The sequence below is a fragment of the Diplotaxodon limnothrissa genome, linkage group LG7 (genome assembly GCF_057381915.1).
Source record: "Diplotaxodon limnothrissa isolate DT_005_m linkage group LG7, D_limnothrissa_male_GT1.1, whole genome shotgun sequence".
Taxonomy (NCBI): domain Eukaryota; kingdom Metazoa; phylum Chordata; class Actinopteri; order Cichliformes; family Cichlidae; genus Diplotaxodon; species Diplotaxodon limnothrissa.
In genome coordinates, this window is record NC_140602.1 from 63,938,997 (window position 1) to 63,964,116 (window position 25,120).

At 39.6% G+C, this 25,120-nt stretch overlaps 2 protein-coding genes across 2 annotated transcripts in view; one reads left to right on the forward strand and one right to left on the reverse strand.

Moving 5' to 3' along the window:
• Positions 1 to 234: 234 nt before the first annotated feature.
• Positions 235 to 25,120, reverse strand: part of slc4a5b (solute carrier family 4 member 5b) — a 60,468-nt gene continuing 35,582 nt past the window's right edge. The window contains exons 19-26 of the mRNA XM_085358678.1: positions 20,829 to 20,990; positions 18,724 to 18,902; positions 18,296 to 18,368; positions 18,143 to 18,211; positions 16,483 to 16,656; positions 13,987 to 14,151; positions 8,725 to 8,777; positions 235 to 505 (exon numbers count right to left, since the gene is read on the reverse strand). Of these exons, the coding sequence (XP_085214804.1) occupies positions 235 to 505; positions 8,725 to 8,777; positions 13,987 to 14,151; positions 16,483 to 16,656; positions 18,143 to 18,211; positions 18,296 to 18,368; positions 18,724 to 18,902; positions 20,829 to 20,990 (1,146 nt within the window). The remainder of the gene's footprint in view (positions 506 to 8,724; positions 8,778 to 13,986; positions 14,152 to 16,482; positions 16,657 to 18,142; positions 18,212 to 18,295; positions 18,369 to 18,723; positions 18,903 to 20,828; positions 20,991 to 25,120) is intronic.
• LOC146629530 (E3 SUMO-protein ligase ZBED1-like) lies at positions 3,218 to 4,519 on the forward strand. Its single transcript, XM_085358917.1, has 2 exons — positions 3,218 to 3,618; positions 3,868 to 4,519. The coding sequence occupies exons 1-2, from the start codon at positions 3,233 to 3,235 to the stop codon at positions 4,517 to 4,519; spliced, it is 1,038 nt and encodes a 345-aa protein (XP_085215043.1). The 5' UTR covers positions 3,218 to 3,232.

The following is a 25,120-nucleotide window of genomic DNA, read 5'->3' on the forward strand; positions in this document are numbered from 1 at the left end:
CCACTCATCAAATACACTGACCTATTAAACTGCCTCATTTATCAGTTATCTAATTGCTTCAGAGAGGGATTGTGCATTCATTAATATGCTTTGGTTTTTCTCGTTGGAACTACAAGAAGCTGGTTTCCAAAGCAGACCTGAGAGCTGATAATTACAAAAAACCCCACTTAAACGATGTTAGACATGATCTGTGATCAGTAAGCAACACTTTGCACCTTTCAACATTGTTTGTTTTTACAAAATGGTTTCAGCACAGGAGTTGTGAAAGTGATCTTGCTTTTTCTTGCAAGATTCTTTCTCCATTTTAGGCAGTGGCCAGTCATCAGACGGGTAGAAGTTGTGCTGCTGCTGTCTGAAGTGGAAGCCAGACTCCTCGCAATCGGACTCCACACGGATGCTGACCCTGGGCACAGGCTGGTGTTGTGGGTGTTGCAGAGGAGGGCTGAGGCTGAGTTCAGAGTCGGCACGTGAGGGGGGACAGGAGATCTTCAGGTGCAGAGTGATGCTGAGGAACAGTGGTGATGGAACACTTTTACTCTCCATGACTTTCACAGTTTCCAATTTTTCAATTTATTAGGAAATCAGACCTCAAACTGAACCAGCAGTCCTGCAACAAATCATCCTTCTGTTATGTATTTCATTATATTGTCTTTAAGGGTATCATTCATTTTATAATTTCTGGCTAAAACATATTTTTATTAGTACCAGAAAACAAAGCTTTAAATATATTTCTCTACAGTGGTTGGCAGTTACCCTCTGCAAAATGTAACCAAAGGTTTAACCACTGAGAGGCAGTGTTTAATAAGTTGGAGTGTTGAGGGTTTTCATGTGCTGTTGCTCTTTTCACTTTTGATATTTCTGTTTTGCTCCATGTCCTCAAGAGGCTTTGCTTTCCACAGGTCATAGCCACTGTGTCAACAACTGGTGATTACTCTGTGCCACAGCGGCTACATCCTGCCAGAAAACTTGAATGTGAGTGTTTTTGGCATAACCATCTGGTGTTTTGAAGCTGGAAACAAAGAGCAATGGGTAGATCTGACAGTGAAACTCAGGACTCAGGCTCATTAGCTGTCAACTTGAAACTGATCAAATCGGTCAATGAGTTTATGCTCGATAATTTTTGTGAGTCCAATATTGACCATAATTTATATAATAAACTTCATGTTTGATTGATTGACCTGAAACTTGCAATTGAGTTTTCAATTTCATAAAAAAAGAAATTAAGGAATTCCTAGTTATATATTACCCTCTCGCCCCTGCTTGTTCTCTACAAGAGGCCTGGGAGCTTGAGGGTCCTGCACAGTATCTTAGCTGTTCCTAGGACTGCGCTCTTCTGGACAGAGATCTCGGATGTTGTTCCTGGGATCTGCAGGAGCCACTCACACCTAGTGCTCCAATTACCACTGGGACCACTGTTACCTTCAGCCTCCACATCTTCTCAAGCTCTGAGCCCTTGGTACTTCTTCAGCTTCTCGTGTTCCTTCTTCCTAATATTGCTTTCATTCGGTATCGCTACATCTATCACTACCTCCCATCTTTCTCTGGTTTTCTACCACTACTATGCCCGGTTGGTTAGCTATCACCATTTTATCTGTCTGTATATGGAAGTCCCACCAGATCTTAGCTTGGTCATTCTCGACCACCATAGGGGGCGCTTCCTATTTTGACCTTGGAACTTGTTTCTGTATATTATGCCAGCCACTTGGTTATGGTGTTGCCCTGCATGGCATGGTGTGCATGTGATAGACCCCAGGCTCTGTGGATCTTGTGCTCAGAGCTTGTTCCTGTGCTAGCATGGTTAGTGCCTCTGTGCTGTCTTTCAGTCCAGCCACTGGTAGGACTTCATGATGTCAGCCACTTCATTTATCTGCTGGTGGTACATGCCGTGCCTATCGTTCCACGATGGTATATATATATATATATATATATATATATATATATATATATATATATATATATATATATATATATATATATATATATATATATATATTTGGAATGCCATTTAGGAAAATTTTAAATATATACATTATTTTTAAAGAGTCTGAATATATAGAATGAACAATGAATATATTGATTGAAACCTTTATAATATAAGATATATTACTAGTCAAATGTTTGGACACATTGTCATTTATTGTTTTTTCTTTATTTTCATGACTATTTACATTGTAGATTTTCACTGAAGGCGTCAAAACTGTGAATGAACAGATATGGAATTATGTAGTAAACAAAAGAAGTGTAAAATAACTCAAAACATCATGGCAAGAACCATTTAGCTAAGTAAAAAGAAAAGCCAGTCCATCGTAACTTTAAGAACTGAAGGACAGTCAGTCCAGAAAATTGCTAAAACTAAAAGGATCTAAAATATAAAAGATGTTTTGAGTTATTATTTTATTATTATGTTATGTTATTTTTATAGCTGTCGAAATTAACGCGTTAATTGCGATAATTAAATTTTGGAATTAATTACGTTAGAATATTTAACTATTTAGCGCAACACGCAGATAAGTCGCTCCCATAATTCCAGTTGATTTGTTTACCGCGCCACTGAAAATGGAGAAGCAGGAAGCGGATGGCCTTCTGGATGGGGAATTTAAATACAAGAAGAACATAGATGGGACAATAAACAAACGCGTTGTAATTTGCACTCACTGTAGTAAAGAGTTTCAATTTCACCGTTCAAATTCGACCTTAAAATACCACCTTAATGCCAAACACGCGTTTGTCGGGGCAGCAGCTTCACCCGGCCTGCGTCAGACCACTCTTAGTGAACGCAGGCCACTCGGTAAGTCTTCTTTGGACAAACTGACCGACAATATAGCCAAATGGATAGCAAAGGACTGCAGACCGCTAAGCATTGTGGAGGACAAGGGCTTTGCGGATGTTTTAAAGGTTGCATCTCAGGACGCGTCCTACAAACCCCCAGCGAGAAGCACAATAACAATTCGAATCCACGAACTGTATGAAACGGAGAAAAAGAAAAAAGAAGAGGCTTTAGTTCACACAGAATGCGTGGCTCTGACAGGAGACCACTGGACATCATTGAGTAATGACAATTACCTGGGAGTTACTGCGCATTTAATCACTGAAGCCTGGGGTCTGACATCCTTTGCGCTGACTATAATGAAAACGGAAGAGCGGCACTTTGCGGAGGCTTGTGCAGAGCAGTTCCAGACTGTGGAGAATTGAGGAGAAGGTGACAACAGTAGGCACGGACAGTGCGCGCAATATGATCGCCGCGGCTCGCATCATGCCATTCAATCACATGCCGTGTACCGCGCACATTCTACAGAGATGCATCACAGTGAGTCTCGCAGACAGTGGCTTTGTCACTGCGCTGGCCAAATGCCGCAAAATTGTTGGCCATTTTAAGCACAGCCCAGCAAACACAGCACAGCTGAACGCAGAGCAGGTGTCACTGGGGCGCAAGCAGGAGCCGTTGGCCCAGGACGTGCCTATGCGCTGGAACTCCACGCTGGAGATGGTGAAGCGCTTGATCCGCAACCAAACTGCAGTAACCGCGACTCTGGATAAACAAAAGCATAAACTTGTCCTCCTGACACCTCCAGAGTGGGACAAACTCCAGAGACTGGAGACACTTCTAGAGCCCTGCAGGTGAGCCTGTCATTGTGACCATAATTGTAGGTTTAGATTAAATGTATCAAACATACATCTTAAATCAGTTTTGTTATTATGAAAATGTCTTATTTAAAAAATAAATGAAATCAAATATTTTATTAATATTACCTAGTATTAAAAAGCTTTTTTTAATTTGCTGTCTTATCTGTGTGTGTGTGTGTGTGTGTGTGTGTGTGTGTGTGTGTGTGTGTGTGTGTGTGTGTGTGTGTGTGTATTCCACTGCAGATATGTGACTGAACTGCTGGGAGGAGAGGCCTACGTCTCCTGCTCTGTAGTTCTACCAGCCTTCTGCCACCTGCGCCGTGTCATGGAAGTAACTGATGAGGACCCTGCATATGTGGTGAGGTTTAAAGAGAAGTTTAAGGAAGACCTTGCTTCCCGCCAGGAACATACCAACTATGCATGGCTCCAGATCGCAACTGCACTGGACCCACGTTTTAAAGACCTACGCAGTGTGCCCAAGACTGACAGAGAAGCAGTGTGGACCACACTGGCAGGCATGCTGCATGAAGACTCTCCTAGAAGATCACACACTGCAGAAGAAGGTCCAGCCAAGAAGAGGCTGAGCCTGCTGCAGATGGACTCTGACTCTGAGTCAGAGGAGGAGGTACAGCAGGACAGAGCCATACAGCGCTACAGAGCAGAGCCCTGCACTGCCTTAGAGGACTGTCCCTTACAGTGGTGGGCAGCTCATGCAGGAGCCCACAGCCAGCTGGCCCGCCTTGCTCGCAGATACCTGGCCACTCCTGCCTCCACAGTGCCCTGTGAGAGGCTGTTCTCTGTAGCAGGGCACATTGTGAACAAGAAGAGGTCTGCTCTGCACTCAGAGAACGTGGACAAGTTGGTTTGTCTCAGCAACTGGCTGAAGGATGAGTAGACCAGAGGACCGTGTGTTTAGAGCTTGTTCTATGGTTGAATGTGATTTAAACAATACTTTTCACTGTTGTTCATATTTTTTTGCACTAATCTACCTTACCCAAAAGGATGATTGGAGATTTTTTCTATTTTGCCTGTTGAATTAGGCCTATGTTCTGTGAACTTGAAGATGTATATGGATAAAACAATGTGCTAGATTTAAACGGGTGGAAAACATTCAGTAAAAATCCCTCACAATTATTTGAAGCCCTGTTCTGCTTGTACTGCTTGTACTCACAATTAATAATAAATAAAACAAACAAGTGTGTTAAAAACCACTATCTGTCCCGATTTTTACATATATATACACATATACACATATATTTCGAGTTGCGATTAATAAATTTTTAGGCTGTGATTAATTCGCTTCCAGCACAACACCCAGCCTACGTCAGACCACGCTGAGTGAACGCAGGCCACTCAGCGTGGTCTTAGCATTAAATAACACTAACAAGTGTGTAAAAATCCGCTATCTGTCCGTATGTTTGCACGCATTTTGGTCATATTTCGAGTGCGATTAATCATGATTAATAAATTTTTAGGCTGTGATTAATCTGATTAAAAATTTTAATCATTTGACAGCCCTAGTTATTTTAAAGAGTGCAGTGGTGAAAACCATCAAGCACTATGATGAAACTGGCTCACATGCGGACTGCTCCAGGAAAGGAAATCTAAGAGTCCTCTTTGCTTTTGAGGATGAATTCATCCAAGTCACCAGCCCCAGGAAATGGTGGCTATTTTGAAGAATCTAAAATATTAAACATGTTTTGAGTTATTTTACATTTTTTTGTTTACTGCATAATTCCATATGTGTTCAGGGAACGCAAAATGGGTTAACAATTTAAAGCTGTTCTGCAGCAATGGAGGTTGATCAAACTTTGAAATTTGGTGTTCCACTTTTCTGGAATACTTACAACTCTCTCTGTCTGCATAAAAGCAGTGTTGAAACACACTGTGGTACCGTACCCTCATGAGCATCAGTAGAACAGTATTCTACTTCAGAAAGTAGTGTGTTGCTACAAAAATTGCGAGAAAAAGGCCATAAACAATGGAAGCGAGACAGACCATCACTTAAACACTAACAGTTAAAAATGTAGGTCTTTCCTACAGAGAAATTGCAAAGAAAGTTAAGGTGTCAGTGAGTACAGTTTCCTTCACCATCAAAAGGCACTCAGGAACTGGGGCAAACTCAAACAGGAAGAGGTCTTGCAGACCCGAAGACATAACTGAATCAGAGGACAAGTTTCTGAGAGTTAACGGCTTGCCTGATAGGCAGCTCACATGACAACAGCTTCAAAGCACAGCTTAGTATTGGTTGTATTAAGCAAGTCTGTTTCAACTGTGAAGAGAAGACTTTGAGCTGCAGATTTGACAGGATGAGTGTTAGGGTCCCTGGGTCGTTGACCCAGTGTTTTGTGTTTTTTGGTTCTTTGATTTTGTTATTTCATTATATTCTAGCTTTGCTTTACGGGTTTTAGGATTATTCTTAGTTAAGGTTCTCTGGGTGGGGTTTGGTTAGAGTTTTAGTGTTCTGGTTTTCTGTCTGTGTTCCTTAGTTGCTGTCTCCCCTGTCTGCTGTATTCCCACGTCCAGTCAGTGTCTGTGTCTGCCCTGGTCCCATGTCTCTGTTCCCTTTGTTATAGTGCCTGCCTGTGAGTCTGTGTTAGGTTTCCTGTTTTACTTTGAAAGTCCATGTCTGATGTTAATGTGTCTGGTTTTGCTTCCCCTTGTCTCGTTAGGCCTGATTTGCCCCAGCTGTGTTTCCCTCCTGTTACCCATTCCCTGATTGCTCCCTCTGTGTATTTGAGCCCTGTGTTTCTTTGTGTCTGTGTTGTGATCTACCGTTTACCTAGCTGTGTGTTCTGTCAGTCCTCTGGTTTAAGTTTATTTTGATTTTTTCCAGTTATGTTATATTTTGAGTTTTACATTAAAGCTGTTTTGAGTTCACGACTGTCTCCGGAGTCTGCACCTTGGGTCCTATTCCTGTCTGCACACAGCCACACATAACAATGAGTTGCAGCAAGAAAGCCATTGCTAAGGCATGAATGATGATAATAATTTTATTTTTTAAAAAACAGGGAAAAAAAGCTTGTCTGTCTTTCTGTTCTTTCATTATAAAAGATGGATATAGCTATTGTGACATCCTCCATTGGTTTCTAAAGTCTAATAGTCTAAATGTCACTAACCCTCAAAACATCACTGCTGTTTTTTAGTTTAGTTTTTGTTGTTTATTTCTTACATTTGAATCCAAAGTTACAGTACAGCATGTTGCACATACTTTTTTCAAAAAAGATTTCAGTCGCAAAATTATATATATAAATACCAACTGTATAACTAATTTTCTGCTAACTTCTAATCAGCTGGATCTCGTAAATCCTCACAGATTCCTAAATGCTTCCTAAATGTTTATTGTGACAGCTGGGGGATCATGTTATTGGAGCTAAAATGGACCGTTTTTAACATATTTGAAATGGCTAATGACATCAGGCCAAGTGGACTGAGCTGTGTGGATGCATATTCAGTCAAAAGCTTCACTTCATCACAAAACTCTGAGAAAAGATTGCAGGACTGTTGTATCAGACTACTAGTTTGAGCTAAACGGAGTGTCATGTGCACATAAACAAGATTTATAACTGAACCTTTGAGTTGCATCTATTTAAAAATGTAATCGGTTTTGCATTAGTGAAGGTGAAGTGTGTGGTTTTTTTTTTTAAGTTACATTTTTTTATCCCAGACTTCAACATGATTCAGATACACCTGTTAAGATCATACTTAAAGGAAAAACATGTTAAGATGGAGGTCCATTCTCAAATTGGCTTCAAATGTTTGGGGTATTTACGGATTCAGATTAAAACATCCTAAATTGAATTTTTATAGCTATGGTTTGCAGGATTAAAGAAGAAATCTCACCACCAAGGATTATCAGTTTACTACATGGTATCTTGAAATAGTTTTTGTGGCCTTACAGGATCCTTGGAGTGATTTTGGAAAGAGACACAAACACAGTCTCTGGGGGTCACAATCCCCGATAAATGGCAGGATTGTACCAGAAGGTGTATCTGGCATAAAATCTGTGTAACATGATTGAAGCAGCGTGGGATAGTCTTGAGAATAGAACAAAAGGCAGAAAGGTCCAAAGAAGACCTTTGAATGTCCTTCAAGATGCCTTTAGAAGTTTTCTCTATGACACTTAACTAAATAACTGAAAGCTGCCTCGGTGGCTTTAATTTCCATTCATGTTTGCACATGTTTGAATAAAGCACTGCACCCCTTTCCCAGTTTTCTAACAAAATGTAAAGAAATGAGGGGTGGCTCGAGATTTTTCACATTACAGTAGATAGATTTTTTTTTGGGGGGGGGGGAATAAAGTCATAATGGTCATTTCTTCATCTTCTGGTCTTAATTAGTTTTGAAGAGTTTAAAATAATTTCAATGCACCATTGTACAACAAGTAACTTTAACTTATTTTGTTTTTGAAGACTGATTTCTTTTAAGTGTTATACAACTTTGGGAAAACTGGGCTAAAATTCAATGAAAATAGTAAAATAAAAAATAATAATAATTTTTGCAGTCACAAAGTTACGAACAGTATTTATAGCAGGAATCAGAACAAAGCTATAAAACAATTGTCACATAGTACCAATGGCTCCGATTTCACTCCTATTGGTATCAAAATGTCACAGTTGACAACACACGTTTTGCTTATAACTTCTTGCTGTTAACAAAATGACAAACTTACAGTAATGGAGATAGCTGTCAAATACCAAACATACAGATCTACATAGAAATAAAAATAATAATAATAACAATTAAAATAACAGTTTCATACACTGCACTATACAGTTTCTATGAAAGTGCACTGGATTACATCTCCATTATCTATATACTCCATTGTCTGTATACTCTATATCTTTCCAATACAGAGACATCACAAGCTTTCAAACATAAGCTCTACAAATAAAAATGTCTAAGTCTATGATCATCTAAATCATCACCCTACATACTAGGGATAGAAATACAATACAGAAGCTGATAATTCAATGAAATGTGTGTTTCTTATTTATAACTGTGTTTTGTGGTCTGGAAATAACAGTTTTGTCCCCAATGTTCCTGTCAGGTGAATATATCAGATCACTGTAGGGCACGTGCAATTTCAGCACACAGTACCTGTGGTCTAGCTCATTTTGATCAGATGTGACTGTTGAGTAAGGGTTCGTCTCCTGTAAGAAGCCACATGCACACATATGGACAGAGAACATATGCACAAAACAACACCAAACAAGCATACACAGGCATGTAAACACATAACATAAATACAAACACAGAAACACGAGAAATTATTAAGTACATTCACTGAAAACTGGCAGATACTGTGCATTACTTCAACAGTCAAAGTGAAATCTACAAAAGATCCAATGTCACAAACAAGATCGAATGCTGTTTGCACCTCATCTGTGTTAGTTAATAACACTGAATATTTACAACATAAATTATGCTGACACATAGGTAATAGAAATGATTAGTGTACTCACAATCTGAGGATAGGCTTTGGGTGGGAGAGTTATTTTGGGAAAGGTCTGACTTTGAGTGGGGCTTTGTGGTCTCCATGTGAATCTTCACTGGAGGGTTTGCAGAGCTGTCAGGCTAAGTGACAAAAAGAGGAAGCAGTTGGCATGCAGGAGAAATTAGAATCTTAAAGGATAAGACTTGATGTTTTTATTAGAGACCTTAAAACCCAGGTACACCAGCATACAGCAGCAACCATCACTCCTGTTAACAAGTCATCTACCTTAAAGTGTCTCAGACCTATCACCTTAATGTCTGCAGTCACTAAATGCTTCGAGAGGCTGATCCTGCAACAAATAAAGGCCTCCCTCCCACAAAACCTAGACTGTCATCAGTTTGCCTACAGCACAAACAGATCGACAGAGAACGCCATTGCCACAGCCCTCGACACACAGAAATCTGCCACCTAGAGCAACCAGGAAACTATGTCAGAATTCTGTTGATAGAATACAGTTCAGTGGTTACTACCGTTATTATTCTTGGAATCCTGGTTGACAACCTGATTAACATCAGTTTACCTCCCTCCACCTGTGCCTGAATGAGGGACTCTCCACCCAAGACTGTCATCAGGCTGGGACCTGGCTGCTCCAGTCTGCATGCCAAGTATCCTTGGGCAAGGTACTAACCCCAAGCTGCTCTCCGATACATCCATTAAGTAGCCAAAAGGATGGTTCCACAGTGTGCGAACTCAACTTTAAAACATGGAGGAGGAAGTGTGATGGTCTGGAGCTGTTTTACTGGATCTAGGGTTGTTGAGGGGCACCCTGAACCAAAACAGCTACCACAGCATTCTGCAGCGTAATGCAATACCCTCTGGTATACGCCTAGTTGGACAACAAGATAATGACCCAAAACACAAGTCTAAGCTATGCCAGAACTGAACAGAACCGCAAAAAAAGAAGAAGATTGTAAGTTCACAAACATGGAGTGAACAGCACAGACTCCATACGTAAACCCCATTGAGTTGGTTTGGGATGAACTGGACAGTAGAGTGAAAGCAAAGCAACCTTCATGTGCCACACATGAAGGTTGCAAAAGGAACTTGTGCAACAGATATGTGTAGAACTTTCTGAAGAATATTTGATTTCTATTGTAGGAAGAATGCCACAGATGTGTTCAGCTGTTATATCTGGCAAAGGTGGCTACTACTACTGAGTCCAAAGTTTAGAATACATTTTGGTCTGATAATTTATTCCATCATTTCTTTTTTAAATCGCAATTGCTTATTTGTATTAAGCTTTCATTTCTGAGTGCAGTGAGATATTAAAGTACATAATATTCTGTAAAAAACAGGAAAAATTGGATGTTATATCCTTCAAGATTAGGTACTCTAGCAGCTTAGGAGCAGCCTAGGAGCTTGAGGGTCCTGTGCAGTATCTTTGATGTCCCTGGGACTGCGATCTTCTGGACAGGATGTTGTTCCTGGGATCTGATGGAGCGACTCACCTAGCCTGAGGGTCACTCCCCCGAGTGCTCCGATTACCACTGGGACCACTGTTACTTTCACCCTCCACATCTTCTTGAGCTCTTCTCTGAGCCCTTGGTACCTCTCCAGCCTCATGTTCCTTCTCCCTGCTGTTGCTGTCATTTGGTATCACTAAGTCTATCACTATGGCCATCTTCCTCTGCTGTCCACCACTGCTATGTCCGGTTGGTTAGCCATCACCATTTTGTCCGTCTGTATTTGGAAGTCCCACAGTATCTTAACTTGGTCATTCTCGACCACCCTAATGACCTCCCATGTCTACCTTCCAGGCCATACTCAGCTCAAATGTTTCTGTATATTATGCCAGCCACTTGGTCCTGGCCTTCCATGTATGCCCTGCCTACAAACATCTTGCGCCCTGCTGTTATGTCTCAGGGGCATCTTTACAGAACCTGCACCTAAGGTCTTGCCTTGCGTGATAGACCCCAGACTCTATGGAGCTTGTACTTAGAGCTTGTGCTATCATGATCGGTGTGTCTATGCTGTCTTTTGTCCAGCTTTGTCCAACCACTGGTAGGTTTTCTGGATGTCAGCCAGTTCCTCTATCTGTCAGTGGTACACACTGCGAAGGGGCCTCTCCTTCCATGATGGTTTCCTCTCTTGCTCCTCTTTCTTGGGTTTCTGCTGTCTGAGGCGGCAGACTGAGAACATGGTTAGTCAAGGCCATCTTCCTGAAATACTTGTGAATGTTCATTGTCTCATCCTGGACTGTGGTTCTGATACTCACTAGTCCCTGGCCTCCTTGCTTCCACTTAGTGTACAATCTCAGTATGCCTCTTTGCATCCTGGTGGTGTGGATCAGTGAATCGAAGTCACATTCACTCTGGGCATATAGCGTTTTGTCTTCCATGTAGATCACTGCTCCATTCCGTAGTTGGTACCTGTAGCCAGTCTTGTCAGTGATCTCACTGAGGGGGTTCCGGCCTATGCAGAACAGCAGTGGGGACAGAGTATGTCCTTGGTAGATCCCGCACTTGATGGTAACTTGTGCTATGGGATTGAAGTTTCCAAGGCCTGAGGTATGGCGAGCTTGCTGTACTTCTTAGGCACCTTTCTGCTACTCTGATAGTTAGCTAACTTCCCTCCATGGCCTTTGGTCTCCTTCTACTGCTCTTTGTGGCTGTTTATCTTGCAGCCAAGCACCTCACTGATCACTGCTGCTGTGGAGCAGATCAGCTGGTTAGTCTCAATATGGTCGTAGGAGGTATTGCCGAGCTTGAAGGATAGACTGCCCGCAGGGACAAGGGGGGGGGGGTTCTTTTGCACGCACGCACAATCCACATAATGTGGAGTAGTAGCCGGGGATAAAAGGATTTGACACCCAGCCTTATGTGTTAAAACGGTGTTGAAAATGGCCAAACTCCTAAAACAGAACTTTTCCTTATCTGCTAGTAAATAGATCAGTTTTATTGTTAATCAAAGCTAAATCAAAGCAATAAGTCTGATCAGTATCTTAGTAGAGAGATGTCTAATTATTGAACTGAATCTGGTGTCTAGATTTTGTGTGTGTAGACATGATCCATCATCAACTTTTTTATTCAAGTTTGAGTTTGAGAAGATAACCACTATGTCATCAACCCATCATTATATTTTTCATCAAGAACATAGTTTTAAATGTTGTGAGGGGTAAACACAGAATTATGATTCGTATGTGAATTTGCTGATAGTTAATTATGCACAATAATGATCAGAACACAATCAGTAAATATAAAGACAATTGAGTTTGCCTAAAGATGATTAATAGGAATAGAAAGTTAAAAAAAAAAAAAAAGGGAAAATAATGAGTTGAAAGCCTGTATAGAAATGGCCTTGAGAAATATGAGAGTGAGTCCGTGTGTGAGTAAATGAGAGCACACACAAGACACAACACTCTTAATGCCTGACTTATAAAGTGTTCTATTTAGTGAGAAAGGGGGTTGTATTTATTCTATAGAGTAAACTGTGACTGACAAACACAGAGTTTTAAAGAGAAACATATTTGAATTAAAAGGGACTATGCTAAAGTGAATGTGCTAATGAAATCTTAACTGAAGCCTATTCACATGTGACTGAATGTTCAAATGTAATGAAATTTTCCATGTTAAAAGAGAGAAATAGAAAGAGGGAATAAGGTGGGGTTGAAGATCAGTGAATCTCATGTAAACATGCACTTAGTTGACTAGATATTAAGAGAGAGAGAGTGGGAGAGAGAGAGAGAGAGGTGGGGAGTGGGCACTTAATTGGGATGCCTGGAGGCAATCTGGGTCAGTCTCCAGCACTCTGCAAGATGAGTAGTTCGAAAGGTTGGATTCCATAAGTTAATTGTTGGAGATTCCAGCAGAGGCGCCAAGGTGTTAGGTGTTGGAAAACCAGGACACACTGATGAGAAATATATATGTATATGTATATATATGCATATATATATGGTGAACTTACAGAGGCACAGTGTTCCAACATTCAGAAGAAGGAACGGCTCTCATCGCTAGAGATTACATTTTTTAAATTCATGTTTTCATGTTGTAAATTCTTTTTGAATCTGCATGCTCCATCTGCCTGTTACTTTGCTGCTGAACACCTGAATTTCCCTAATGAGCGACAATAAAGGATATTTCTATTCTATTTGTATTCTAACTCGGCCATAATTGGATCTCAACTCCAGCCCACATCAGCTGATGGTTGAGCATATACCCTTCCACAGATTTTCAAATCTCAGATGGGGCCATTTCAGTTCCTTCAGCCGCAACAAGCTGCTTTGCAACCCACATCCACTCCTGCTCCTCCACTTCCTTTCATGTCTATTTTCATGGATGATCACTTTGGTCTGTGCTGGGTTTCTGACTGAACTGAAGAGTGTAGTTTATTAACTGTGTTGCACAATTCAGGAAAACATCTCCCCCACGCGTGAATAGCAGAGGCTTATGAGACAAGAATGTCAGTGTTTCAGTGAACTGGGCAAAGTTAATACTGCTGATAGTGACCAAGCTATAATTACTAATAAAAATTTGATCAATAACACCAAGCTTATCCTTTAAAGCCATCAGTGGGCATCACTTGTGCTTCTACACAGCTGTCAAGCAACCCTTTTAGTATGGACAAAGACTTGGATGAAGCATAAATACAAAGGGTACACATAAGCACACACGCTGTTTCTAAAGGTTGGAACAAAGTGGGAGAGGTGAAAGATGTACTGAGAAGATGATGGACAGACAGGAAGACTGTAGTAAGAGGGAATGAAGTGCCTTTCAGCAACACTGTGGGAGAGGAGAAACATACAGTATTAGTTAGAGAAAATAAACCCAGGATCGACACAACCACAGCAATGGAGTGACACACACTTAAATACACAGTTAATACTAAGAAAGACAGATCCACACTTGACAAATAGTGCATTTCCTCACCTCCTCATCACTCTCAGGCTCTGGTGCTTTCTTGTCTTTCTTCTTCTTCTTCTCATCTTCCTTCTTCTTCTTGTCTTTGTCTGGCAGGATATCATCCAGCCAGGCCAAATCATGTTGCGAGAACATCAAATCCAGCAGCTTCCGTACAACCATGAGACCGAGAATCTACAAAACCAGGTAGATTAACATTATCTTGTCATTGTTGTAAATCGCCGCTATATAAATAATACATAATTGAAGAGAGTTGTACTACTACTAATACAATTATTATTACCATATCAGTGAATGAGGCCCAGTGGCTCAGTAGCAGACTTTCTGAAATAGAGGGGCCTGGGTTCGAGTCTGCTCTAGAACATTTCTTAATAAAGCAAGTTAACAAGTAAAAATGATACGCCTTGGAGAGATCCTTTTAAAGTTGGTTTTGATGTGACAAAAACCAACTTCTACAAGCAACATTACATTTTTCATTGTTTTGTACAATGTTTAATGGATTTATTTTCAGTGCTTAGTTGTATTTGGGAATCATTTGGAGAATATTTTACAAAACAGTGTTTTATCTTCAGGCTTTCATATGACAAAAGAAAGAAGAAAAAAAGGACGACTGATTAATTTTTTCCAGGGTCAATACAATTTGGCAATTTACTTGAGTAGAAAATATTAGATTGATAATGGACGAAATTGTTGGGTCTGTGTTTCCACAAGCCCCGCTAATTCTAGAGACTTATTCATCATGAAGAAAACAAGACAGTCGATCGATCGATTATTTGCGCAAGGGAGGCCTCGTCTGTGTCCACCATGAAAATGACCCCCAGATCTGACCTCCTCCTGCTACCTTTTATTGAGGGACAGTTCACACAAAACACGTCAGAACAAAGCCACGCCCCCTTGGTCCTAACTTCTGTAAGAGTGTGTGTGTGTGTGTGTGTGTGTGTGTGTGTGTCAGACCTCCTGATGACCAAAGGGTCGTAAACCCAGGAAGCTTACATCAAAAGAAACAGATCTTTCAGATAGGATGTATCTACAATAAAACCTCCCCCAGCACAGAGTGGTTGGAGAGGTGGTCAGGATCAAAGGAATGGCTTTGATCCTACTGCTTAAACTACGACTTTACAAATTTAAGAAACACAATGGCAACATTCAACAATTAGACTTAACAGAAATTCTGACTGTGTGCAGCTTTTCAAGAGTGATGTTGGAATATAAGTATTATTTCAAAATGGATGAGCTGGAGGTTTTTCAAAATTTTTGGGACTATAAAGGTAGTCTGTTTACATTAAATAATTCTGAACTTTTATTTAGGAATGTGTCGATTTGAGCTGAATGTTTATATGGATCACTATTAAGTGAATAAATGTGTTTTAAAATCAAATCAATATCTCTGTCAGGTTTCCTGTCTACTCTTTGCCATATCAGAGTAGACAGAAAATCTGAAAAAAGAAATGAAAAGAAAAAACTACAAAGCTTTAGAGTAGAAAATAAGGCAGTTTTTCTAGCTGTCCTCTTCAAAATTTAACAAAAAGTTTCATCACTAGAAGCAGCATTTTAATGTTTTTGAATGTGTGATACTGTTTGAACAAGCACATAACAAATATGCTTGTCACATTTCCAGGGGTGAGGGGAGGAAGCCAGTACAAAAAGAAACACTATGGCAACCAGTCTAGCTAAAGATGGAGAGTGGTGAATAAAACACGTAGTGAGTGAAAAAAGGTGACTAATGAGTGTTCATAAAGCTTTATTTGTACTTATGTGACAAAAGCATGCACTTTTCTCACTTCTGCATAGATACTTTATAGGAAAATGTCAAAGCTTTTGCTTCTTTGTAACCTGTTGATAACTTTAGTTATTTTGGAGGGTAAAACATGGAAATTTACAAAAGGTTCCAAACAGGACCAATAAAATAAGTCAATAGGACATTCTTAAAGGTCATTGAATATTATTTAAATCAAGCTAAAGTTATTAGCTGCATCATAACCGGAATGTAACCTTTTTTCAGTACAACTGTAATTCCTGCTTTCTGCTTTTTGAGTAAATGATGATAGAAAAGCATCTGTTTTGACATATTTTTTCGTTCACGTCAGACAACGTGCCAGACAGTTTAATCCGTGTAGTTTTACATTTAGCCGGAATAATTTTTAGTTTAATAGCTATACAATGACCCTTCTTGGTAGTTTAGTTTGATAAATTGTTCCTGTAGCTCAGTAAGTATAGCAGATCATCTACTGATCGGAAGGCTGATGGTTCCATCCGTGGCTGTTCCAGTCTGAATCCCACATATCCTCGGACAAGATACAAACCCCAAGTTGCTCTTTGACGATTCCATCAGAGTATGAATGTGCGTGATTAGTAGATGGAAAGCATGTAAGCATAGAAGAAGTGCTTGTGTGAATGGGTGAATGAGGAGTTGTATACAGTGCTTTGAGTGTTCTGGGAGCATAGAATGATGCTATGTAAGAATCAGTTCATTTACCTAAACAGAAGAACACAGAACACCCTCACCATTACTGGGAAGATGATGGCCAGAAATGTAGACTTAAGGATCCAGAGAACAGCCAGACACACAATCTGGACTAGGGTGAAAAGGTGGACGCGTCTCATAGGGACATGACGCAGGAAGGAGAAGTCTGGCTGGTGTTTGGGCGGCATTAGATACAGCTTGATGCGCTCCCAGAACTGGAACAAAGAAATCGAGAAAATATTTTAAGGTATTCTTTTATTTAGTGTTTTAGAGATGAAGCAGAACATTGTGTCATCCAGGAAATTACCAGAAATGAAAAATTCCAATTATTCCATATATTCCATTCCTATATCTTCTAATGTTGCTGCCTAAGTTAAACTTGTATAATGTAAACAGAATTGGTCCTAGCAAGGAACCCTGTGGAACTCCACAATTAACCTCAGTGTGTAAAGAGGACTCTCCATTTACATGAACACATTGGAATCTATTACATTTCAATTTGCAGATTCTAATTTGATATGATTCAAACCGCTATCTTTAATGCCTACAACATGCTCTAATTGCTTTAATAAAATATTAAGGTCAACTGCATCGAACACTGTGCTGAGGTGTGGCAGGACAAGTAGAGATGATTCCACCATCAAAGGCCATCAGATCACTTCTAACCTTCACTAACACTGTTAATTTAATTTGATGAACTCCTAAACTTGACTGAAACTCTTTAAATAAACCATTACTCTGCAGTTGAAGATTTTTTCAGAGATTTGAGATTGACCTTTAATTAGCTTAGACATCTGTGTCAAGTGATAATGGCTTTTCAAGTAACGGTTTAATTACTGCCGTCTTTGAAGGCCTGTCGCACATAGCTGATTAATAGAGAACAGAGAACTAATAGAGTAAATTTAAATGTTATTAGGAAGTGATAAGAGAAATGAGGAATTTCAGAGAATACTGTTAAATATTCTATTTCTATGCCATATGTTCCACAGGGTTCAGTGCAAGGACTGCATATCATGTGCACATTATATATGCTTCCCCTAGGCAGTATCATTAGAAGGCATAACATACAATTTCACTGCTACACAGATGATACCATAGCATTGTCTATACATAAAGCCAGATGAAACACACCAAATGGTTAACCTGCAGAAATATCTTAAAAATATAAAGACTCATTGATGATGATCTAATTTTTTACTTCAAAATTCAGATAAAACTGAGGTAATTTTACTCAGCCCTAAAAATCTTAGAAACATACTGTATAACCAGATACTTAGTCTTGATGGATCCAATCCTATCCATTCTTTCTGTTTTCTCTCTAATATTGTAGGGTCTTTACCTTATAATATAAAGAACCTTGAAGCAACTCTTGTTGTGATTTGGTGCTATATAAATAAAACTGAATTGAGTTTAAGTGCTTTAATTGATCTGTCAATTATATTATATTATATGTTATTATAAACTCATTCATTTCCTTAAGCTTGTACAATCTGGCCCTCTGAGAAAAAACACATGGTGTTTGAAAATGAATATGTTTACACTGAAAAAGACTGGATTTTTGTTATTCCTGTTTTCTGCTTGTGTCTGATTTTTCATCTATGCACCATTTTCTTTTCATATATATTGGCATATAGATTATAGTTTCCATGAAGAAAAATATGGAGAAAAAAAAATATATATATGTATTTTTTTGTAGTATACCTGGATGCCACTCAGTGAAGCCACTCCCATGTAGAGGAAGACTCCATAAAGGACAGGCATGGGGATGTACTGAATTGAACAGAACATACATTTTAAAATAAAACCAATATAAACTTTCTACTGACACCACATCAGTCTCATCTACGAACTTACCTGAAGTATAGGGGCAAGAAAGACTGAGAGTCCTGTTAGGACAAACACCAAAATGCCTGTCAACCTCTGCTCTCTGGAAGTGAAGAATCAAAACATAGCATAAAACTTTATTCTAGGTCCACACAAAAAGATGATTTAGGCAATCAGAAAACAAACAGACCTTAATCTGAAATAAGGACTCTCTTTTCTATGCAGTCTATCTTTAAGATCTCAAAAGTGAAGTAAGCATTTTCACTTTTCACCATCTTAAGCCTTCCTTACGCCAGCAGGGGACACTCCTCTGGTTCCAAAAATACGTTTTATAGAATTTATTCCCCCCACTTTGTCCCCCAATTGATATATTACCAGCCTATGAGCATGCAACGGTTCAGAACACCAAGCTGATGATGGTATGATGGTTAGCTTTTTTTTTCTGGGGGGGGTCCCACCTGACTCCAAGGAACTGTGGTTGCTCTCCAGGGGCACTAGATTCACTCTCCATCTTCAGTGAGTCGATATGAGCAATGGAGATGACAGTGGCTGCTACATACCATGGCATGCCCATGAAAGAACACACAGCCATCAGCACACCTACCCAGAACAGGTCCAAGTGGTAGCCACAGCTTTTCTGAAATTGGGTGCAATAACGGGAAATTACCCAGAAGATCCACTCCCCATGTAATCCTGAACTGTGTAAACAGTTCAAAAATTACCAAAAACACAAAAAATACATTTGCTTTAAATTTGAGTATCACAAAGCATCATGGCACTTTCATTGCTTTAGTATAGTAATGTATTGAAGCAGTAGTGCAGTACTGTTACAATTCAAGCTACAATTGTTCTAGTTGTAAACATGGTATTTTTTCTTCTCATTACCTTTCCCAGATAATATCTATAACTACAGGGAGTGCAGAATTATTAGGCAAATGAGTATTTTGTCCACATCATCCTCTTCATGCATGTTGTCTTACTCCAAGCTGTATAGGGTCGAAAGCCTACTATCAATTAAGCATATTAGGTGATGTGCATCTCTGTAATGAGAAGGGGTGTGGTCTAATGACATCAACACCCTATATCAAGTGTGCATAATTATTAGGCAACGTCCTTTCCTTTGGCAAAATGGGTCAAAAGAAGGACTTGACAGGCTCAGAAAAGTCAAAAATAGTGAGATATCTTGCAGAGGGATGCAGCAGTCTCAAAATTGCAAAGCTTCTGAAGCGTGATCATCAAACAATCAAGCGTTTCATTCAAAATAGTCAACAGGGTCGCAAGAAGCGTGTGGAAAAACCAAGGCGCCAAATAACTGCCCATGAACTGAGAAAAGTCAAGCGTGCAGCTGCCAAGATGCCACTTGCCACCAGTTTGGCCATATTTCAGAGCTGCAACATCACTGGAGTGCCCAAAAGCACAAGGTGTGCAATACTCAGAGACATGGCCAAGGTAAGAAAGGCTGAAAGACGACCACCACTGAACAAGACACACAAGCTGAAACGTCAAGACTGGGCCAAGAAATATCTCAAGACTGGTTTTTCTAAGGTTTTATGGACTGATGAAATGAGAGTGAGTCTTGATGGGCCAGATGGATGGGCCCGTGGCTGGATTGGTAAAGGGCAGAGAGCTCCAGTCCGACTCAGATGCCAGCAAGGTGGAGGTGGAGTACTGGTTTGGGCTGGTATCATCAAAGATGAGCTTGTGGGGCCTTTTCGGGTTGAGGATGGAGTCAAGCTCAACTCCCAGTCCTACTGCCAGTTTCTGGAAGACACCTTCTTCAAGCAGTGGTACAGGAAGAAGTCTGCATCCTTCAAGAAAAACATGATTTTCATGCAGGACAATGCTCCATCACACGCGTCCAAGTACTCCACAGCGTGGCTGGCAAGAAAGGGTATAAAAGAAGAAAAACTAATGACATGGCCTCCTTGTTCACCTGATCTGAACCCCATTGAGAACCTGTGGTCCATCATCAAATGTGAGATTTACAAGGAGGGAAAACAGTACACCTCTCTGAACAGTGTCTGGGAGGCTGTGGTTGCTGCTGCACGCAATGTTGATGGTGAACAGATCAAAACACTGACAGAATCCATGGATGGCAGGCTTTTGAGTGTCCTTGCAAAGAAAGGTGGCTATATTGGTCGCTGATTTGTTTTTGTTTTGTTTTTGAATGTCAGAAACGTATATTTGTGAATGTGGAGATGTTATATTGGTTTCACTGGTGAAAAGAAATAATTGAAATGGGTATATATTTGTTTTTTGTTAAGTTGCCTAATAATTATGCACAGTAATAGTCACCTGCACACACAGATATCCCCCTAAAATAGCTAAAACTAAAAACAAACTAAAAACTACTTCCAAAAACATTCAGCTTTGATATTAATGAGTTTTTTGGGTTCATTGAGAACATGGTTGTTGTTCAATAATAAAATTATTCCTCAAAAATACAACTTGCCTAATAATTCTGCACTCCCTGTATAACTGTTAACATTTAGGCAGAATACTTTTTAATATACTCTATATATTTATCTGTTCTGTGACCATTTCATCTTCGGTGTTTGCAGACCTTTAATTTGTTTTCCTTGCGGTTGACAATGACAGCACTAATCTGCTGGTCCATGAAGATGAGGATGGTGACCAGAAGAGCAGGAACGAAACTGGCCACACACCACCACCAGGGGTTCTTACCAAAGGGCATCACCAGCCAGCCGCGGTCACTACGTGTAGGCTGTATAACAACAAAGAAGAAATATTGGTAACACTTTATAATAAGTGCACACTATTAAGCATTAGGTAATCATCTGTTAAATATTTTATATTTCAAACCTATATAAATACAGTGAAACTACCATACTAGCAGAAAATAGTGAAAGAGGAAATCAGAGAATTGTGTTAGGTTGCAATGGCAAAATAAAAATTGTGCAGATCATTTATTAAGTAAAAGTCATGCATATGCTAGAAAACGCTCGTCTCAGCCACTGTGATTATGTCCATTTCTTTCTACACTACCATTTTAAACCCATTAATCTGCCATTTGGCCATTTTACTTTTTCAGGGGTAGAACAGTGAGGATTCACCTTTTATCAGATGTTGACCTGATGATAGCAATTAAGATGCCATTTACTGAATGAATGATATTTGTCTAGTATGCCATATTACTTTTGCATTAAAGAACAGAGATTTTTAAATAATCAGTTTTTAATAATAAAGAGATATGTTTTCTGGACACAAAAAGGGGAACATGGGGAAAAAAAAAGCAACAAAATTGGCTATCGGCCAAATTGTTATTTTAGACACTAAAAAAGAATTGCACATTTTATCTCTGAATGTTTTATAAACATGTACATGTTGAGCTGCACAACGATAGCATATTTATATAGCTTGGATAATTTCTATGGGTTTGTAAAATTCCATTCTAAGTGGGCGAGTGCCTTACCTTAATTCATAGGTGTATAGGTGTCAAACTCTGGCCCGCGGGCCAAATTTGGCCCGCAGCCTAATTACATTTGGCCCGCGAAGCCATACCAAATTACTATTGGAGCTGGCCTACTGGTATTATACAGCTAATATATATATTGTTTAGTATTAAGCTTTGCTTGTTCTATATTCAGTTTTTCAGCAAAATGTGTTTGAGTCCATAAGAAAAGATTCATTCTTATATCTGGAGGAATATTTCAATAAATATTAACGTTAGCCCGCGACTTTGTTCCAGTTTTGAATTTTGGCCCACTGTGTATTTGAGTTTGACACCCCTGCCTTAATTGAACTGGACTATTTAAGTCTTTTCTTTTTGATATTAAATTATTTTAAAAAGTAACTACAGTTGCCATACACACTCATTGGTTGTTTAGGTATACCTGTTAAAATGCACACATATCTAGCACAAATATCTAATCAAATTTTCTTCCAGAAAATAACAAATGATTTGAGTGTAGAACAAGCTCTATGGTATAAGCATTTGAAAATGCAATTTGTGTGAAAATGTGACAGATACAAGCACAAATTACTTCTGACTATGCCATAACTCAGTTGAGTTAAGATTATAGACTTAGTCAAAAAGACCTGCTGATGTTCAAAGTGAGATTGGAAAATGTTCCCTGGTATGATGAGTGATTATTCTCCTTTGATCAGAATTTGGCCCAAACAACATGAAAGCATGATTCACTCTTGCCTTGCATCAGTGGTTCAGGTTGCTGCTGGTGATCGCTTCCTGGCACATTTTGGGCACTACCTGACAGCCTACCTGAGTATTATTGCTGACCTTGTCCATCCCTTTAGGACCACAGTGTACTGTATCCTAGTAGCATGAGCTGGTAGCACCTGCTACCAGCATGATAACTCTCCATGTCATAAAACCCAGCTCATGTCAAACTAGTTTCTTTGTGACAGTGTGTTCACTGGACTCAAATGGCCTCCAGCATCGCATGTCAATCCAATAGAGCACCTTTCAGATGTGCTGAAATGGGATGGGATATTCCAATGTGTAGTCTATAAATCTTCAACAACTGTGTGATGCCATCATGTTAATATGGATTAAAATCTCTGAATGCTTCTAACACCTTGTCTAAAAAGAAGGCTACTGGCCATTTTTAATTTTCTTAAGATGTTTCAGTTTTCATCCAAATGCCTTCTTTAGTTCTAAAACCAAAATATGTAAAGTCCCAGGTATTTAAACCCTTTTAGGGGTTGTTCCCTTTAAAGGTGGCTGTTGACCCATTATTGATCTTTCCTCCTGGGAAAGGGAATATTATGGTTTAAAAGAAAACATATCCATGTGTTAGAATGGCCCAGTCAAAGTCCAGATCTAAGTCCAATCGAGAATCTGTGGCAAGATCTGAAAACTGCTGTTCACAAACGCTGTCCATCTAATCTGACTGAGCTGGAGCTGTTTTGCAAAGAAGAATGGGCAAAGATTTCAGTCTCTAGATGTGCAAAGCTGGTAGAGACAGACCCTAAAAGACTGGCAGCTGTAATTGCAGCAAAAGGTGGTTCTACAAAGTATTGACTCCGGGGGCCGAATAATTATGCACTCCCCACTTTTCAGTTATTTATTTGTAAAAAATATTTGGAATCATGTATGATTTTCGTTCCACTTCTCACGTGTGCACCACTTTGTGTTGGTCTTTCACGTGGAATTCCAATAAAATTGATTCATGTTTGTTGCTGTAATGTGACAAAATGTGGAAAAGTTCAAGGGGGCCGAATACTTTTGCAAGCCACTGTAGCACTTTTCTACTCTCCTGGAGTACTCAAAGGGTTCTATACAATATGCCACATTCACCCAATCACACCCATTCTCACAAGCACTTTCTCTAAACTGAGTGCTTTCTAACTACATTCACACACATTCACACTATGATGGATGCATAACTTGCATACTTGACATGCAGACTGGAGGAGCCAGGGATCAAACTACCAGCCTTCCGATTAGTAGGTTACCCGCTCTACCTGATGCCATCCAGTAGCTAGGTGCTACTGCCGCTTAGGTGCTTGTAAATTCTGTAGGTGGCTGATTTCATACTGATAATAATAGGTCTAACTGGGACTCCTTTGTAGATCTTTTGAGGGCACATATACAGGGTATAGCATCCCCCGGGGTAAAGGTGGTGGTTGTAGGTTGGTCTACATGGCTAATGTCCACATTTTGGACTAAAAAAATGGATGGTTTGAAACAGGAATAAAAGAAGCAATCTATATCCACTTCAAATGACCATCATTCATCACTTATTGGCTTACGACACAAAATGTCAGACATCTTCAATTCAATTTTATTTATATAATCACCTCAAGACGCTTTATATTGCAAGGACTCTACAACAATACAGAAAAAATCCCACAATTAAATGATCTCGTTTGAGCAACGACTTAGTAAGAGTGGGAAGGAAAAACTCCCTTTTAACAGGAAGAAACCTCCGGCAAAACAAGGCTCAAGGAGGGACAGCCATCTGCCACGACTGGTTGATGGGAACAAGACAGGGCAAAAGACGCACTGTGGATGAGAGCCAGAGATTAATAACTCATGAGTAAATGCAGAGTGGTGTATAACAGTGAGTGAAAAGAGGTGAGAGAAGGAGAAACGTTCAGCGCATTATGTGAAGCCCCCAGCAGCTTAACCTAATTGCAGCATAACAAAGGAAGGATTCGGGGTCACCTGATCCCCTGCTAATAATAAGCTTTGTCAAAAAGAAAAGTTTTAAGCCTAAACTTAAAAGCAGAAAGTGTGTCTGCACATCATTAATAGTGGGCCAATGACTACCTTCTAAGAGACAGCCTCCAGTATGGCTTAAATACCTGGAACTCGTCACCTTTCAGTTTTAAAACTGAAGAAGCCTGTGAGTTGAAACATATTCCAAAAGCTTAAAGTCCAATTTTCTTAGCCTACCATGAGTTGGATGAATGAGAACCTACATAAACATATTTTCCACCAACTTGTTCAATCTATCCTACAAAGCATTAAGACTAAAGCTAAAATGGGGTTTACATTGCAAGGCATATCTAATAAAGTGTCCAGTGAATGTAAACCTGAAATGGTTCCCTTTAAAGAGCTATACATAGGTGGCGATATTGGAAGCATAATTCATATCATGTTAGAAGTATAAAAACTTCCAATATGATAACAACAATATAACAGCAACTACATTAAAAGTTATTTTCTAACCATTGCTAGCATGCACCCAGAATTAAGGAGGGAAAAAACCTGAAATTAAACACATATATATGTCTTAGGGACAGTATTCAAGATATCATTTTCAGACTTTGTGTAATGGTCAATACCAGTAACAGTTTGAGCTGATTTAACTTAGGTGAAAATTGGGTCAAGGACACAGCACATGTGGAAATCAGTAAAAATGTTATATA

Excerpts from the sequence above, each read along its gene's own strand:
- LOC146629530 (XM_085358917.1), top strand. The coding sequence starts at position 3,233 with ATGATCGCCGCGGCTCGCATCATGCCATTCAATCACATGCCGTGTACC. Across the intron at positions 3,619-3,867 it reads ACACTTCTAGAGCCCTGCAG|ATATGTGACTGAACTGCTGG; the intron begins GTGAGCCTGTCA and ends ATTCCACTGCAG.